This window comes from Chaetomium globosum, genomic scaffold (genome assembly GCF_000143365.1).
Source record: "Chaetomium globosum CBS 148.51 scaffold_3 genomic scaffold, whole genome shotgun sequence".
Lineage (NCBI taxonomy): Eukaryota > Fungi > Ascomycota > Sordariomycetes > Sordariales > Chaetomiaceae > Chaetomium > Chaetomium globosum.
In genome coordinates, this window is record NT_165978.1 from 415,842 (window position 1) to 432,757 (window position 16,916).

At 55.3% G+C, this 16,916-nt stretch overlaps 7 protein-coding genes across 7 annotated transcripts in view; 4 read left to right on the top strand and 3 right to left on the bottom strand.

Annotated features, from left to right (window-relative positions):
• The window catches only part of CHGG_05402 (uncharacterized protein), a gene marked incomplete at both ends in the record, with an annotated part of 949 nt that extends 544 nt beyond the window's left edge, over nt 1–405 (bottom strand). Inside the window, one exon of the mRNA XM_001221496.1 lies at nt 73–405. Within this exon, the coding sequence (XP_001221497.1) occupies nt 73–405 (333 nt within the window). The remainder of the gene's footprint in view (nt 1–72) is intronic.
• A 712-nt stretch (nt 406–1,117) lies between these two features.
• Nucleotides 1,118–2,882, top strand: CHGG_05403 (uncharacterized protein; the record flags this gene model as incomplete). The annotated part of the gene is made up of 3 exons (XM_001221497.1): nt 1,118–1,310; nt 1,368–1,783; nt 1,872–2,882. The coding sequence occupies 3 exons, from the start codon at nt 1,118–1,120 to the stop codon at nt 2,880–2,882; spliced, it is 1,620 nt and encodes a 539-aa protein (XP_001221498.1).
• Nucleotides 2,883–3,674: 792 nt separating this feature from the next.
• Nucleotides 3,675–4,044, bottom strand: CHGG_05404 (uncharacterized protein; the record flags this gene model as incomplete). Its single annotated transcript, XM_001221498.1, has 2 exons — nt 3,675–3,723; nt 3,923–4,044. The coding sequence occupies 2 exons, from the start codon at nt 4,042–4,044 to the stop codon at nt 3,675–3,677; spliced, it is 171 nt and encodes a 56-aa protein (XP_001221499.1).
• Nucleotides 4,045–5,223: 1,179 nt separating this feature from the next.
• On the top strand, nt 5,224–6,507 carry CHGG_05405 (uncharacterized protein; the record flags this gene model as incomplete). Its single annotated transcript, XM_001221499.1, has 1 exon — nt 5,224–6,507. The coding sequence occupies one exon, from the start codon at nt 5,224–5,226 to the stop codon at nt 6,505–6,507; it is 1,284 nt and encodes a 427-aa protein (XP_001221500.1).
• Nucleotides 6,508–8,079: 1,572 nt separating this feature from the next.
• On the bottom strand, nt 8,080–10,757 carry CHGG_05406 (uncharacterized protein; the record flags this gene model as incomplete). Its single annotated transcript, XM_001221500.1, has 4 exons — nt 8,080–8,240; nt 8,309–9,162; nt 9,547–9,694; nt 9,791–10,757. 4 exons carry the CDS (start codon nt 10,755–10,757, stop codon nt 8,080–8,082), a joined length of 2,130 nt encoding a protein of 709 aa, XP_001221501.1.
• Nucleotides 10,758–12,117: 1,360 nt separating this feature from the next.
• CHGG_05407 (uncharacterized protein) lies at nt 12,118–12,942 on the top strand (the record flags this gene model as incomplete). The annotated part of the gene is made up of 2 exons (XM_001221501.1): nt 12,118–12,388; nt 12,479–12,942. The coding sequence occupies 2 exons, from the start codon at nt 12,118–12,120 to the stop codon at nt 12,940–12,942; spliced, it is 735 nt and encodes a 244-aa protein (XP_001221502.1).
• A 933-nt stretch (nt 12,943–13,875) lies between these two features.
• On the top strand, nt 13,876–16,900 carry CHGG_05408 (uncharacterized protein; the record flags this gene model as incomplete). Its single annotated transcript, XM_001221502.1, has 6 exons — nt 13,876–14,043; nt 14,177–14,598; nt 15,135–15,169; nt 15,433–15,456; nt 15,533–15,885; nt 16,400–16,900. 6 exons carry the CDS (start codon nt 13,876–13,878, stop codon nt 16,898–16,900), a joined length of 1,503 nt encoding a protein of 500 aa, XP_001221503.1.
• Nucleotides 16,901–16,916: the final 16 nt, after the last annotated feature.

Genomic DNA, 16,916 nt, shown 5'->3' on the forward strand with positions numbered 1-16,916 from the left:
GTTCTCTTGGGGGATTTGGACGAGGGAAGGAGAGGAGAGTATGGGGTGGAAAGGCTGGCGAAAAGGACGTACCTCGGACGCTGTCTCGCCGCCCCAGATGTAGCCGTGTGTGAGAAAGGCAAGGACGACACAAGCTCTTCGCCATTCGGGCTCTGTTGTGAGCCGGTCGGTCGACAACACGGGGAGTCGGTCGATTTGTTGGCGTAGGGTTTGCTCTGCGATGGAGATGGAGAGGGTTTCGACTAGGGACTCCCAGGGGGCGTAGTATGGGTCTGGCAGCCTTCTCAACGGCGGCTCCTCTGGGAGAAAGCCGTTAGAAGTAACAGCGTAGTCTTGTAGTGATAGCGGTGGTGTGTTTGTGTGGACGCCCTTGGTGAGGGATCCTGGGGTTTCTAAGGGTGACATGGTGATTTGTGGTGACCCAAGAACAGAGAAAGGGTGTGAAGTCCAGGACTGATACAATTTGCGATGGATGTGTCTGAGTTCAAAGATACACAACATTAAGGTGGGAGAATCATGTCAAGACGAGAACCTTGGCTGAGCTTGGGTTTAGAAGTATTCAACATCACCGCCAAGTTATCCGCTCCGCGACGTCCTCGTCTTCCGCTGTTTACCGCCATCCTGGAACCGGTCATCCGCCGTTGTTTGATGTCATATCCGCACGTGGTCTTGGACGGGGGTGTAAGGGGCGAGATTGCCGGACAAGGATCTATCTATCTACCCCTGGGACCTACCGTGCCGAGCGTGCCTAGCAATGACGGAACGCAGGAAGAGTTCATGACCGACTCTAACGGCTGCCTTACCAGTCAATGTTGGGAAGGCACTGGGCGAAACTTGTGGAACCATGAGCCTGGGCGTCATCGACTTGCCTATTTCCAAGTTGGCGGCCGCAACATGAACGGTCGGCACGGAGAACGGATGGCGGAAGACGGAACGGAAGTGAGTGGATGCAAAGAGTGGATTCCGGTGTTAGCCGCGGCCCACCCGGAGCGGCCTCGGGGCACAGGGGTAGTAAACAGAGGACGATAGTGTGTTATAAAGTATCTCAACGGTGGAACGCCAGAAGACAGCTTGGTATCTTGGAACACGACGTACAGTCATCAATCTCTATTCCACAATGGACACCGAGTACCAATCCTTCGTCGAGACCCTCCGGGCCGGGCAGAAACCAGAGTTTCCGGCCCACGCAAAGACCATCGAGTATGCAAGAGAGCTTGATGCCCACGATAAGTTGAGTCAACTTCGGAGCGATTTCAACATTCCAACCAAGGGTTCTTTACGAAAAAAGGCCCTCGATGGCGGGGTGGCTGGTATGTAAGCCTCTGACCACAGCAAGATTCTGTCTCGGTGCCTAACTGATGCTTCAGGGGAAACGAAAGAACCGAGAGTGCCCAATGGTGTCAGCTCTGCTACAAAGCCAAACGGTACCGTAAATAGTGACTTAAAGGATGACGAAGCCTCCATTTACTTTGTCGGCAACTCGCTGGGCGCCCAGCCAAAATGCATTCGACAGTATATCGACGCCCATCTCGAGACATGGGCATCCATCGGTGTCAACGGCCACTTCACCTCGTTCGACAACTCACCCCTGGCCTCCTGGCAAGACATGGCGGCGGCCTGCGCAGCCCAATCGGTTGACCTTGTCGGAGCCAAGTCCGCCAACGAGATCATCTACATGAACACCCTAACAGTGAACTTACACCTGATGATGGCAAGCTTCTACCGCCCAACCGCCAAACGCCACAAGATCATCGCCGAGTGGAAGCCCTTCCCCAGCGACTCCGTAGGTCCCCTCCCCCCAACCAAACACCACCAAACACCAAACACCAAACACCAAACACCACACTAACCCCCTTCCCCCCCTAAACCAGTACGCCCTCGCCTCCCAACTGCACTGGCACGGCCTCGCCCCCGCGACCTCCCTCATCGAAATCCACCCGCCCAACCCGACCGGCTCTTCCCCGCCCACCCTCACCCTCACCACGTCCCACATCCTCGCCACCATCGACGCGCACGCCGACAGCACCGCCCTGCTGCTCCTCCCCGGCATCCAGTACTACACGGGCCAGCTCTTCGACATGGCGCGCATCACGCGGCACGCACGCGCGCGGGGGATCGTGGTGGGCTGGGACCTGGCGCATGCGGTGGGGAATGTGGAGCTGGAGCTGCATGCGTGGGGGGTGGATTTTGCGGTGTGGTGTACGTATAAGTATCTGAATGCGGGACCGGGGGCGCTGGGGGGGGTGTTTGTGCATGGGAGGCATCATTCTTTTCATCGTGGTGGTGGTGGTAGTGGTGGTGTTGGCGGTGGTCGGGGTGAGGGTGGAGATGGGGATGGTGGGGATGGTGGGGATGGAGATGGGATGGCGCTGGGGTATAGGCACCGGCTGGCGGGTTGGTATGGGGCGGACAAGGCTGTGCGGTTTGAGATGGAAAAGGTGTTTTGGCCGGCGGAGGGCGCGGCGGGGTGGCAGGTGTCGAATCCCAGTGTGGTGGATCTTGCGTGTGTGCGGGCGACGTTGGGGATGTTTGAGCGCGTGGGGATGCGGGCGTTGAGGGATAAGGCGGTGCTGTTGACGGGGTATTTGGAGTGGTTGTTGTTGGGGCTGCTGGCAGACGGGGTGGGCAAGGGAGGGGATGGGGAAGCGGCATTTAGGATTATCACGCCGGGGCATCCGGCAGACAGAGGATCGCAGCTGAGTTTGTTGTTGAGAGGGGGTTTGTTGGAGGGGGTGAGTAAAGAGTTGGCTGATGGGGGGGTTGTGGTGGATGTAAGAAAGCCGGACGTCATTCGGGTGGCACCGGTCCCTATGTATTGCAGGTTCGAGGATGTCTGGGGGTTCATAACGGTGTTCAACAGGGCGCTAGACAGGTGTGCATGATAGCATGACAAAATGATAGACCCGAGAATAATTGTACAATCGTGATACCGCGTCCGAGCTGACTGTTCCCTCCCTGCCACCACCCCCTTCCCCAACTCGGCCATGCTCTCCAATGCTCAGTGTCCCGGGGAAATGTTACAATAAACACCTCCAGCTTCGACCGTGAATCAAGTCTCCCCGACCGTTATCGGCATCTCCAGTGTCAGTGAAGTAGAATCGTCCCTGGGACCCCATGTTACTTTGTGAGAGCTGCGATCCCACTGGTTGCTGGGAAATAATTACGTTCCATGACTTGAGACCGAAATATTTGAGCCTGGTTCTGCGAGAGGGACTAACCAGAACGGTTCACGAAAGAGGGTCCCAAACGTCATCGGTCGTATATTGAGGACTTTTGGGGGGCCGTCGAGCTCCAGCTCATTGTTCATACCAAGGGGCCAACAGGTAGTTGAGTTTATCGTCACACGCCGCACCGGGAACCTTTGCCTCGTGGCTCCTGGGTCTGAACTCTATTATTAGCCTTCCGGAACCCAAAAACTGGTTACCACAAGTTGTTCAGTTAAAAGGACCATGACTACCTAGCAATGCTAGCACTTACGGAGTAGGCCTTGGACGGTAGCTATTAGCTTTAGAGGGCCATCTGCAGGCGCAGAAGGGGACCTGTCCATTTCTAGGCCGAGCCGATTGATGGTTGTATTGTTTAGCGTGGCCTCGGCCAAATGGGACCGATAGGTGTAGAAAGAAGTCTGCGAGACAACGCCGGGGTATAGAGTTCGACGGTAATACTCTGGGTGTTCAGGATGCCGAAGCAGCAGCAAGGTTGGAAAGGTCCCAGGGACTCGCCCTATTTCGCATTGGAGGATAACCTCGAAATCGACAAGACCTTTGTCTGGGGCTCCGGGTTTCACGACGGCCCTTGCCGAGGTCGGTCATATCGGAAAAGAGGACCTCTTCCTTCTCCCAAGTATGTGAGAGGATGGCATATCCAGGGGGAAAAGTGTCGAAGAACTTGTTGGAAAGCCAACAGCTACGAATTAACGTACCAAGGTGATTGGGTGCCAAAAGGTAACGAAAGAGGGGCAACCAGTCCATTGATGATGATGTCTGTATCTCTGTCTGTCTTGTTCCCACTGCCGCGGGCCTCGCCCTGATCCTGAAGACTCATCCTGAAAATACTAATGCCCAGCCACTAGTTACCCCTGAATTGGCCCCCCTAACCGCCTTCCAAATCCAACAGAACTCCTCTAGCTGGAGGGTACGCGTGTTGACGAGCCGCATGGTAACGATCTTGAGATAGGAGCTGTATTGAGTTCTTGAGGCGCCGAGGATGGGACCCAGAAAAGAGAGGTGTTGCTGTAGCCGTTCTTATAGCAGCTGTAATGCGTGTTGTATGAATGCTGCTCGCTCGTCCACTTTGAAGAGTTGGACTGAACCAAGAGCTGTTTGGAAGTGCTGCTATTTCCCCGCACATGCAAAAGGAGGGGAAGGCTGGGTGTCTTGGGCTGTGCTAGGTCAAATCTCAATGTTTCTCCGCCGGATTGGTTCGTAAGGTACTACAATCGTCCTCGTGTAAGGTACCAAGGCACATAGGTACCGACCACATTCACCTTTAGTAACATATGAAGGCCTCAATTCAAGGAACAGAGTTTGTGTTTCTTAAACAGGTAAAAGTAACGTGGGGCTAAGAAGCGACGGATTATAAGGGTCAGCGTGACATGGGACAAAACCATGGCTTCGGACTCGGGTTGTTCACGCCACTTTACATGTCGTTTCTCTAGCTACCTAGTAATCGACAGTTAATATTATTCATCGATGCAGACCCATTAAACATATGGCTGTGACAGCCCGGGCCATGGCGGCCGCCGCCACGGCCCCTGTCTTTTCACCCGGTTGTGCGACCTAGAGTGTTGAAAGAAAATATACACTGTTGTGGCATTGGTGGTATCTGAACACCGGTGTTTAGTGCACAGTCGTGTTTGAGGGTAAGTAGTCTGTGTGGCTATTCGTCTTTGGCGGCGATCTCGGAGGCGAAGAGCTGAATCGAGGAACCCGACTAGCCCCCTTGGTGGGTAATCAGATCGCCGATTCAGTAGGTCTAACGAGAACAGTCATGCCAGTCAAATTTGCCGTGCCCATATGATTAAGGCGTGGCTCGTATAACGGAGCCCCTCGCTTGTCGGTAATGGCATCCTTTCATCATTGCCAAATAATGATAGATCAGCTGCCACTTAGCCCCTTTCCATTTCCACCCCATCCCCTTTCTAGGAACTGCCCTCTTCCAAGTACCTCAAAAGTATCACCAATTTCGACCTGAAAGCCAACTTGACGTTGGAAAAACCTTAACATGTGGGACAGTCCTGACGTCGGTAGACCTTCCAACGGACAGGTCATTTCACAGCCGGACGGGTTCAAATTCACCGACGCTGATTCTAGATATGGGGATGACTACCGCAGCAGGCTCACGCCGGCGAAGCAAGCAGAGCCGCCATTGGGCATCCTCGCTGCATTGGAAGGAAAATGTTTTCGAGGACCGGGGATCAACATGATCTTCCGTCCCAACAATGGCCCACCTCCCGGCACCGACTTCCCCAACCCCGTCAACCCTCCGCCCCCAGATGGCACCAGCGACAACGCCCTCGAGATCAACTTGTACGAGGAGACGCTAAGCTTTTCAAAGGGCGTAGGAAGGGTCCCCAACCGCGGATCGCAGAAGCAGCCCGACATCGACCTCAACGCCATCATGTACCTGCAGTCCATCAACGATGTGACGAACCCCGACACGGGCGACGCCGACGGCACCCCTGTTTCCATCCACATCGAGAACGGCATGTTCATGCACGTCCCCAGCAGCGACGTAAATCCGAAGATCGGTACAACCATCGGGAGATGCGGCACCATCCCCCATGGCGTGGCCATCCACCTGCAGGGCTTCGCACCCTCCTCGCCATCCACGCACAAGGCCGGGCCTCCTCACATTCCGTCTATCAACACAACACCGTTCCAGACCAACAGTCCGAGCACCCAAGTCACCTTCCCCTCCCTCATGGCCGCCAACCAGGACACGCCCCGCATCCCACAGGACCTGACAAACTTCATACAGCAGGGCACCATCACGCAGGAGATCCTCAACGACCCAACCACCATCCTCCGCAACGCCAACAAGACGCGCAACATCCTATCCACATCAACCCTTCAAATGTCCTCCACCCCCACCGCAGGCATCCAAACCGGCGGCGGCGTCATCGGCAGCGCCTTCCTCAACGGCGACGCAACCCCAAGTCCAACCAGCCGCCCCAACGCCAAACCCCTCTCCGTCGACTTCACCTTGTGGATCGAAACAGTCGAGTACGCCATCCCGATCCCGGCGTCAAACCCTACTCCCGCTTATGGCCCGCTGGAGGTGCTGCACCAAGCCATCAGGTTTGTCGTGCACCCGCCGCGGAGGGTGCGCGAGCCGATGGTCCTGCGGATCCGGACGGTGGAGCTGCAGTACCTGCAGGTGGTGCTGCTCGAGTTTGATGGACTGTCGTGGCCGCACCCGAGCTGCGCCACGCTGAGGCCGGAGTGCGTGGTCGTGCCGCGGGAGCATGATGGTTGGGGGCAGAGAGGTGTGGGGTGTGAGGTGTGAGGTGTGAGGTGTGAGGTGTGAGATGTGAGGTGCTGGGGTGGGAGGGTAACAAAAGCTAAGGTGTGATGGGTGGCTGGCGCTCACTGAAGGCGAGTTTGTTCATCATAGCCTACCTTAGTTGGGATGTAAGGCTTTTCTGGGGTGAGCTTTGAAGAATGGTAGTGTTGCATCATGGGTGGTGGATTGTGGCTAGAAGCACGCGTTTAGTGAGGGTTTTCAGGAGGCACAGGTGCAAAATGCTCTCCTTCATTTGTATGCTTCACGATCGATGAGATTGCAACAGGATGATACTACGAGGTCTTGAAGCCTCTGTATACCTAGTGGCTTGTGCGGTTCCCGGTCCTGGTCGAAGAATAAAAGAAAGGTGGCGTGAGAAATCCAACCTTCACCCGCAGGAGGACAGGGCTTGTACGTGATTGGGGCATCCATGACATCCACGGAGAAAAGCGGAGGCCGAACAAGCTCAGTCAGGACTGTATTGTGCCACTGACTGCCTCGTAACGGTTGTTGAAGTGTCGTGTATTGGCGAAGCGCAGACTCGCCGGACCCGGCCGTGAATCGGGTCGGCTCCGAAACTGCATACTGCAGGACTCTGGTGGGGTAGGCCATGGCAGTTTACTGACTGGACCTACTATGGATTCGCCTGCAGTTGGAACGGGGCAACGGTTATTCGTCCGAAAGTCACACAGCAGCGCAGATGCGGTGGACTCAGGACTCGAGTCACAGGGACTCCGGGGGATTAGAGGCCTGGAACTCCAGATGGGAAGCAACGAACACCAATCCTGTGATTAACTACTAATCTCAGCTGTTACGCAAAACCCGCGACCTTCCAATAACGGAATGTTAGTTGGTTTGGCGATCAAATCTGCGCACTATCATGGCACTAACCAGTTACGCAAGTTGAGGTTGGTACTCGCCGCGCTGCAAGCGTCTGGTCAGTTACACTGCAATTTCGACAGCCACAGAACAACTCATTTACTTGCGTTGGTCTCTTGTGCAGTTGACCCATGTTTTAGGAGCTGCGAATTTGGGGGACATAAGGAGCGGGCAGGCTCCGAATTGGCAATGTACCGAGACCGGCCCGGTTAAAGCGGCCGGCGTCCTACCAGAGAAGGGGGTGCTACGAGGCCGATGGTACCGCCCCGATGATTTCATAGTCGAATGATGTAGTAGTAGCAATCATGTTCGATTTTGGGACTTGTTGTGTTGATTGATGAATGGCGAGGGGCGGCGGAAGATAAGAAGGTACGTCGTTCAGGTTGTTCCTTTCGTTTGCTGGCTGGTTCTTAGCCTCCTTAGCGGTCCCGTGCCCAGCTGCCGGGTGGGTGCACATATCTGGTTTTTGCGCTCGGTATGGGAGGGGCCGGGGGTTTCTCAGAGGATCTGGAATGGCAAGGCAAACAAGCCCAAGAGCTACAGCAGATACAACTTCCATGCGAACGCATCCCCAAGCTGGCTCCTGTCTCTCTCTCTAAACAAATTTGCGACAAGGAGAATAGCCGCCGCCCAGGTGCCCACCCCGGCCTTACAGACCCCAAGACCGATCCCCCAATACCAACAGGACACGGCAGTCTAGATGGCGAAGCCGGCAGCAGCCACCAGCCTAGCGCCCGTATCCCCGATCGCAATGGGCACCGTTCTGCGCCCAGTAAGTTTGTCGCCCTCGCGGTCGCGGAAGTCTTGAGTATGTACCGTCGTGGTGATGGCCACAGCCAGGATGGCCAGCCACCCGGCTGCCTCGCCCTGTCCCGAAAGCACTGAATGGCCAACTCATCTAGATCAAGCTCTCGGATGTCATCACGAAGCTCTTCGAGCGCACCGCTGAACGTTTCTTCTTCGTTGAAGATCACATCTCGCATGATCACAACCTTGTTGAGGACCGGATTCCAGATTCGGAACGTGTTGGACGAGGTGTACCCGACGAGGTATCCGATCCACGCTTTTGGGTTGAAGCGCTTAAGGCGCTCCTCCTTCCGCATCGCCGTGGTGGCCATCGCATATGCTTTGCAGCCGTACGTTCGCAAATTAGTTATGTCGGGCTTTCGGCGCGCATCTCCCTTCGAATGAAAGATCTCGAACGGCGTTTTCCAGCCAAGGCGCTTCCGTGGCGTGCTGTTAAGCAAATATACTACGGCCTTGCTAATCTCCCTCCACAGGGCGTTTGGGAGCTTCGAACTGTCACGCATAGCGGTGAGTTGTTCCTTGATGGTCCTCCGGGAGCGCTCAGCAGCACCATTAAGGGCTTGTGTGTCTCCCGGTGATGGTTCGGTGCGGATGTGCCTGCTTTCCAAGTAGCGTTTTACCCCGGGCAACTTTGAGATGATCTCGTTGTCACTTTCCACAACCTTTACCTTGATCTCATATTGACGTTCAAGTATGCCAAGCAGTTCGTGGAGTGCCGTAATGACCGTGTCGGTTTTCCGGTCCTTCATGTAGAAATCCCACAAGTAACCCGAGATCCTGTCGACGAGCAGCAGGAGCGAGTTGTAGCCGGCTTCATCCGGCTCGAAATCATGGAAATCGAGGGCGAGTTTCTCTCCTGGGCGGAATTCTGTGAGGTTGCGCGGCGCGCGGTGATCTTGGCGGTGCATCTTGCCCTTTGCACACGAGTCGCACTCGGTGGTCGTGATACCCTTGATCCTGGCGCCTTGCGTGCTGTTCATTAGATGTTCGAGGGCTCCCCGTCCGGGATGGCCAAGTCGTAGGTGCTAGCGATACGCTTCCGCCTTCTGTGGGCGTCTCTGGGTCCAGGAATTGAATCGGTTGCGGCGTGTAAAGAACGCGGCACGGCTGAGTGCTTCCGGGATGTACTCGAGTACGAACTGGTCAAAGTGGCCCTCTACAATGCCGAGGATCCTGCCGTCCGATTTCCTGAGAAGTGTCGTACGAGGGCGTGTGTCCCACTGAATGCCCTGCTCTCGAAGCCTTCTGAGCGAGGCGACGTTTGTTGTAAATTCTGGAACGTATGCTACGTTCGTCAAACGCAGTAGTTGCTTGCCGTTAAGTGGGGTCTTCAAACAAATGTCGACATCGCCGTACCCTTGGATACGGCGTTTTCCTTCTCCTGCCCAAAGGTAGTGCTTCTCGGAAACAGTGCGGAAGTGGTTGAAGCGACTGATCTGGTTGCAAACGTGAATAGTGGCGCCCGAGTCGAGAATCGTTGAGTTCTTGAGAGCGTATTTGCTGCCTGTAAACGCCGTCGCAATGGTCAGGAGGCAGGCGCTGACCTTAGCCGTCGCATCGGCTAGTCAATGTTCCTCTTCAACGCGCGATTGAGAATTACTTTCCTTGAGTGCGCTCTTGAGAGGCCGTGTAGTATCCTTTTCTTCCACCTTAACGCGTTTCCTGAGACGCCCAACTTGCCTTCGAAGTTCTGAGTCGTGCTTTATACGCTCCTGGGCGCGTGCTTCGGCAGTCCGCGACGGATATCGATGTTCAGGTCGAATCTCTGGGCGAGCTGCCCAGCATTCCTCGAGACGGTGTTTGTTGTCACAAGCAGGGCAGGCAGATGTTGAGTCATCGTTGTTTCGACGCTTCTTTGATCGAGGAGGCGGGCTGCGGCTCTTACTTCTGCGTGGTGCTGGGTTGCGCCGCGAGCGGTGAGGCTCCAAGTCGTGCTCTCCCTCATCGGAGGTCTGATCCGCAAAAGTGACGAACGCACCCTTGGCGATTGTACGCGGTTTGTCCTTTGGCTTGCGGGTAAGGACCTTGATGGCGGTGTTGTAGCGCTCGAGCGCTCGGCGAAGGTCTTCGAGATCGTCGGTTCCTGCACGCTCCTTGAGGGCGTCGTACCACTCATGAAGCTTCTTGTCGGGCTTGCACGTCGCGTTATAGATGTGGGTGGCGACTGTTTTTTGAACCCAGCTGCTCACGTTGCTGATTCTTTGGCCTTGGGTCTCGTATCGCCACCAGTTAAACTGGAAGTTCGTCACATCTTGGCGGTATTGTTCCTTCCCCGCCGTAGTCATTTCTGAAAGGTTGCGAGGCGTTCCTTGCGTATCGGTGAGCTCTGTGCCGCCTGCGGGCGTTGCGCTTGAGTTGCGCGTGCTCGAAGCGGGCGTGTCCAAGAGCTTCGGATAGTCGGTGAATCTCGGTTCAGTCGGCTGCTCCATGAAGTCGCCTCTAGAGGTGCTTGCAGGATTGATGAGCTCCCAGAGCTGGTTATCCTTCGCCATGTTGATAAAGCGCAGGTTCCACTCCTTCCAGCTCTCCGGGCCGGTAAGCTTGACGATGTTTTCGGTCGAGGTCATGGTCGCGGTTGAGGTGGTCGTGAAGTTCTTGAACTGTTGTTTGTGGCTGTTGCTTCGGATTGATTGTAGGAAGCTTTGTTGCGAGCCGGGCTCATAACTGTTGGAAGACCAACAGCCACGATTCCACGGTTATCACACAGATGATGGAGCTTACAACAGTCTGGTTGGGATTCTCGGAGCAGCCCTGAAGTCATCAATTGAAGGTTGTCCTCTCCCTGTCCTTAGTGGCGGGCCCCGCCCTGACCTCCTTTTATTGCTTCTTGTTCAGCCCCTGGAACACCTTTAGCACGAGCGCATCGGCAGCCGAGATTCTGTGTTTCAAGTGCCACAACTTCCAACAGGTCCGGGTCGCCAATTCAAACGCAGAAAAAAAAGAGAGGGTATATTGTTGGAAATCCAACAGCCAGAGTAGCGATACTTCTGAACAGGGCGCGCAACGTAGTGCAAGCAAGGTCACTGGTACGGGGCTTCAATTCGTGATGCACTTGTCTGACAGTCTGATTGATGTAACTGGAAGAAAAAGGAGAGCCTCTGTGCCCTTAAAAACGCTGCATTGGGCCCAGTCTGGTGGGACCAATAAGCCCCTGTCGTTGACCCGCCGTACCGTATCTTCAGCCACCCGTTTTGTGCAACATATATTTCGACTGTCCACAGTCGGGTTGGGTTCTCTTGACTGTAACTGTTGGACGTTATACGGGTTTAACAAATATTGGCACAGCGCAGGACACGGGGTTCATTGGGGTCGAAATTGAATGGGTTCAACTGATTTCTTGATTGATGATTCTCGCAGATTCGGAAGCCGCCTTTTCTCTGTCCCCAATTCGGGTCTGGTGCCTGGGGCTTACCAAGGTGGCCTGAGGCAGTCTGATTACTCATCCTTTCCAACAGTAACTGTCAGAATATCGGGGTGGAGGCTTCGGATATGAAGAAAACGGGGCATATTTAGCTTAACCATCACTTCTCATTTCGACGGGTAAAAACCCCAAGGGGACCCACATGTCGGAGTCTAAAACAGGGGACACCGAAAAATACAACGGACGCGGAAGAAGCGCGGACAACAACCATACTTGATTGCCTGATTGGACCAGTGAATCCCGTATTCTGACACAAGCCCTCTCCTTAGCTTCTTCACCTCTTCATGGTGCAACAGAGATCATCACCATGACCCAAGGTCCGCACCGTGATACAACGTTTCCCGTTCTTACGAGGCACTATTAATTCCGCACATCCCCACGGATGTGGGAGGCGAGCCGGTAAAGAAAGGCATCACCAAGGCCCTCGGGAAGGCCCAGAACAAAAGCTTGCGGATTGTAGCGGGAGCCTTCAAGCACACTCCCATCCGCAACCTCGAGACGGAGACATGGGTGCCGCCGTCTTGGACCTATATCTCAACAAACTGCTTGCGGACTTTGAGACCAGACTCCAGCGAACCGACCTAGACGACGGCCAGGGCGGCAAGAAGACCGCAGGGAGCGTTATTCTTACCGCCTGGAGCAAGATACAGCGGACTACGCTCGAGGAGCGACAGCAGGGGCCGGCCGCGAACTGTGGGACTGCGGGAGCCCACGGCGGTGGAGAAAGCCGCGAGAACGATCGCGCGCTGGACGGGGGGAACCGTAGATACGAACAAGGTAGTAGAAGAGGCCTGGAGGGCTAGGTGGTTAAAGGAACGGGACGGCAGAGCGATCGCCAGACCGGCGGACGACTTTGACCATCAGCAGGAGACGCTATTCCGGAACGGAACCCTAAGGAGGCACGACGGTCTCAGCAAGGCGAAGAGCTCACTGCTGATTCAAATCCGGACGGGAGCAATAGGCTTACGGGACTTCTCGTTTACACGGGGAGTCCTGGAGGTTTTGACTCCTGCTTGCGAGTGTGGCGAGGGACGAGAGACTGCCGAACACCTGGTAGTGTGGTGTTTGGCCCCACCGTTGACTCGAAGATGGGAGAGAATTGGAATTCGGACACGACGGGACTTTTACTCTGTTCTACACGGCATCAATCCCACGACTGCACGGCTCGCGAGGAGAGTCCTCGACTGGCTGATGGACTCGGGGAAGCTGCCGATGTACAGCTTAGCCAGGAGGCTCGAGCTAGAAGCGGCGGCCTGAAGCGCCCCCGTCCGGAGGCCAGGAGGCCTCCTCTCTTTATATACGCAGACTCACCAGAACGCATCGTTCCTTGATTGTTAGTATGGGTTTTTCACCCGGCCCAGGAGGGCACGGTTTTCCTGTACACTAAATAGCAGAGGGTCCGGCACGCCCTAGGGCATAGCGGAGTACGAATGATAATAATTCCGCACATCCAACCCGCTAACTTCGATGCTCGATATTTGAATCGCGGTCTGTACATGTAAAAGCGGATCTTGCTTAGTAGCGGTGCAAAGCGGATGTCCACGAGCCCGAAGATATTAGGTAGCTTACAGGAACATTGAAGCCCTGTCGGGCTATTCGCAGGTTTAAGAGCTTGAAGCGCTGATTTTGTTGAAGTCGGTCTCTCCTCCAAGCCGTTCTTTCCTCCAAGCTGTCCTTTCCCCCCAAGCCGTTAACAGTTTTTCAGACTCGGCATGCGGCGGTAGGTACTTCCCTACCTACGTATTCAACGATTGGAAGAAGGCACGAACTTACAGAGTCACACCCTGCCGCCCCGGCGAAGGGACAGACTTGACCGTTTTATGCAACGTCGGGCCCTTCACGTCAATGATAGGTGCAGCCGAGATTTAGTACGACAGAAGTTTCCCCGAGAACTCATCGGGAATTAACAAGGCGAGTGAAATGCCGGCCGCCAGCGGAACGGATTGGACAGAAGTGACACTACCGCCCAGGTATCACCAACACCACTTGAGTGTTGGTGCTTGGATGTATCATGTGCCATCTTCGGATAGACACCTAAAGACAATCTCAGCGTGCCCCCTCTGTTCCCTGGATTTCACTGCATCGCAAGGGACATCAATACAGTGGGGGTGATTGATCACGATGCTCTGCTGTGCCACCAGGGCATTGACAAACCGCGGGCTGTTAATACCCAAGTCTCTCTCGTCCCTCAACTCCCCCCTTTTGCTTCCATGTCCGAACAGTCCATAAACCTGAACAACAACGGAAAGGAAAAAAAAAGGAAAATGGCACTACCTCTCGGCGCCATTCAAGTGGTCGTGGTCTCGTACACCGCTACAACTCTATCCATCGTCGCCCTAGCCCTACGACTATGGTCCAAGAATATCCAGTGCCGTCACATGGCCTTTCACAATCACATGGTTTGCGTCTCCATGGCCTTCACAGCCGGCGCCGTAACTGTTTTTCTCGCAGCCGCGTTTGCGGCTGGTTTGGGACTGCATCTCGACTATATCCTGGGGACCGACCCAGCCCTCTTTGCGTCTCATCTCAAGGTATGTTCATCCTTCAATACGGCGAGGTGAATAGCGACGGGGAACTATTGACAAGAGAGCTAAGCATGAGATCATCAACAGTTATTCGTGCCAGCACAGCTCCTTTGGGCGGCCGCCAACACCCTGCGTGAATATTTCGATTTTGTCGCTGTACACTTCGCTGTTCCCCAGCTGGCGATTCATCCTGCTGTGCTACGGCACCATGGTGGTGACCTTGGCATACTTCATCTCAGTCTTGGTCGAGACCTTCGTGCTCTGCAACCCTGTCCAATATAACTGGGACAAGACAATCGCCGGCACTTGTGAGGGACAGAACATAGCATACCTCATTTCGGGCATCACAAATCTAGTTATTGGCGTCTTTGTCATCGCCATGCTCATGCCCATGCTCTTTGGGCTCCACATGTCGCTACGGAAGCGGTTGGGCGTGATCGAAATGTTTAGCTTGGGTGGGGTGTAAGTCTTTCTCTCAGCTCCCCACCCCTCTCTCTCTTTTTTCCCCTCCATCTCTTTTTTCCCTCCCTCTCTTTTCCTCCCCTATCTCTCCAACCCCCCCTGTATTTTTTTTCCCTCCCTCCTTTTTGTCTTATTCCTCGGTCTCTGATATGTCACGTCCAGAATCTGCATTATGTCGATGCTGAGGGTCATCTGGCTCCATAATTGGGATCTAACCGACATGACTTACACTGCCACGCCGGGCGCCATCTAATTATTCCGTGCTGGAACCCACGCTGGGCGTCGTGAACGCATGCCTGCCAATCATCAAGCCGGCCATCATCAATATAGTTGGCCGCCAGAGCGCCCAGGGCTGTCACCATCGCGGCAAGAGCAAGAGCAGCGGCTCCGGAAACCTTGGGCTGTCACTCTTAAACTTCCACAGGTCTCTACCCGCCGGGATTTGACTTTGAGAGGCTGGGCGGCGAGATAATGCTCGTGAGTATCTACGCCGAGCCCCTCGCGGGAACCAATGCCAACAAAACCAGCGCGGACAGGCACATCACTGTGAGCCGGGAGTGGGCGGTGCGCAGTGAGTGACGGAAGCATGAGGGGAGGTGGATGGTTTGGTTGATAGGATATCGCCTCTCCAGTTTTCACCCCCAGAATTGCGCCGTCATCAGTAACTGAAACATGATGGAGAAAGAACAGGGGGGTGCGAGATGTAAAATAATTACCTCATACTGATGGTGTGCTACCATCAAACACTCAGCCGCCCTGAAGTCGCACAAACGTAACAACACCACCTTTGTCAAATATAGGTACTTACGTAGCTAGATACTACCATCAATATAGCCGTCCTTAATGATACCGAGGAATGTACGTTAGCCCTATGATTTCCTCTCCTCCACCGCCCCCTTCTCTGGTAAGACCCCGGCTGCTTTAACCGGGCCAGTCTCGGGGGCAATACCGTCGGCCTCGTGGTGCCCTTTCTTTCGTCTCTCGGAAAACCCGCGGTATCGGGTCCTCATGCTTGAGGCGAGTGGCGTGCACAATAGCGCCGACCTCCGCGTCCAAATCCCCGCCCCGTACAAAGCTCTAGTTCACGGACGCCGATTGGGTTCAATTCCATACCAAACAACAGCCCCGACTCAGCTGGAGAAAGGTTGCCACCAACCAGGGCAAGGCGCTGGGTGGGTCGAGTGTCATCAATGGGCACGCCTTTGTCCCACCGACAAGGAGCCTAATGGACGGCCGGGAGACATTGGACAATCAGGCCTGACTTGGGACGCGCTACGACCCTACCTCGTGAGAGCGTACACGTCCCCGCGGGCGACAAAATCCTCGAGACGGCCAGGGGCATCGGCGAGTGGACCAGCCGTGATAACGATGCCGCCCACGGCTCCATCCGGGCGTAGTTCCCAGGCCCCGCGTCGCATCCTATCCGAGAAGCTTGGGCAGACACTTCCACCATGAGCAGTCTACTCATGGCCCATGGCCACTTTCTCGAAACATCGGCAGGAGCTTCTACCTGTCAGGCCGGTATCGTCCCAACGACAAAGCAGATGAGACACGCATTCACGACCTAGTATCACCCGATCAAGAATTTGCGACAACCTCCACGGCGTCACCGGGCGGGTCGCGCCCATAATCGATCGAACTTTGACAAGGGCAGTTCCACCCCGGCGCGTATCCGAGCCTACCCCGCGGTTCAAGTTACGAGCAAGAATGGCCAAGGTCCAAACAATTGAGGGTAGCGGGAAGAAGTTATTCTCGCAGCAGGTGTCTTGCAATACCCAAAGTTACTGCTTATCCGGTATAGCTAAGTGATGCACCGCTGCTCGCGAAGCAAGCTATTTACGTCGTCCAAGTCGTCGTCGGCGTAGGTGAAACCTGCAGGACCACAACTTCAGCAGCATTGGCTACAGGGCGCGAGATGGCCTGGAAACTCATGACGCGCTTGCACGGCAGGAGCCTGACGCCGTCGGCCACAACCTGCAAGAGCACGCGTCGAGCCGGTCCGGGGCGCTCACCTCGGTCCGAGTTTACACCGTTACACGTACGCCTACCTGCCCGTGCCGGCCCGAGGGCCCAACAAGATGCCGCGCGAGCTTCTGAGGAGCAACCCCCTCCCCGACAAGAGCAGCGCCACTACGACCAGCCAGCTTTGCCGCCCGCGCATGCGGGACCCTTTACACAACATCGCCAAGAAGATGCGGTTGGGCCCCTCAACCCGGTTAGGGGGCCTCCCTCAACATCACGTCACAGACGCCCCCGCGCGCCCGATCCCCCCAGCCCCTCCCTCGAGTCACGTTTTCCGTGATCGCTTTGACATCGTC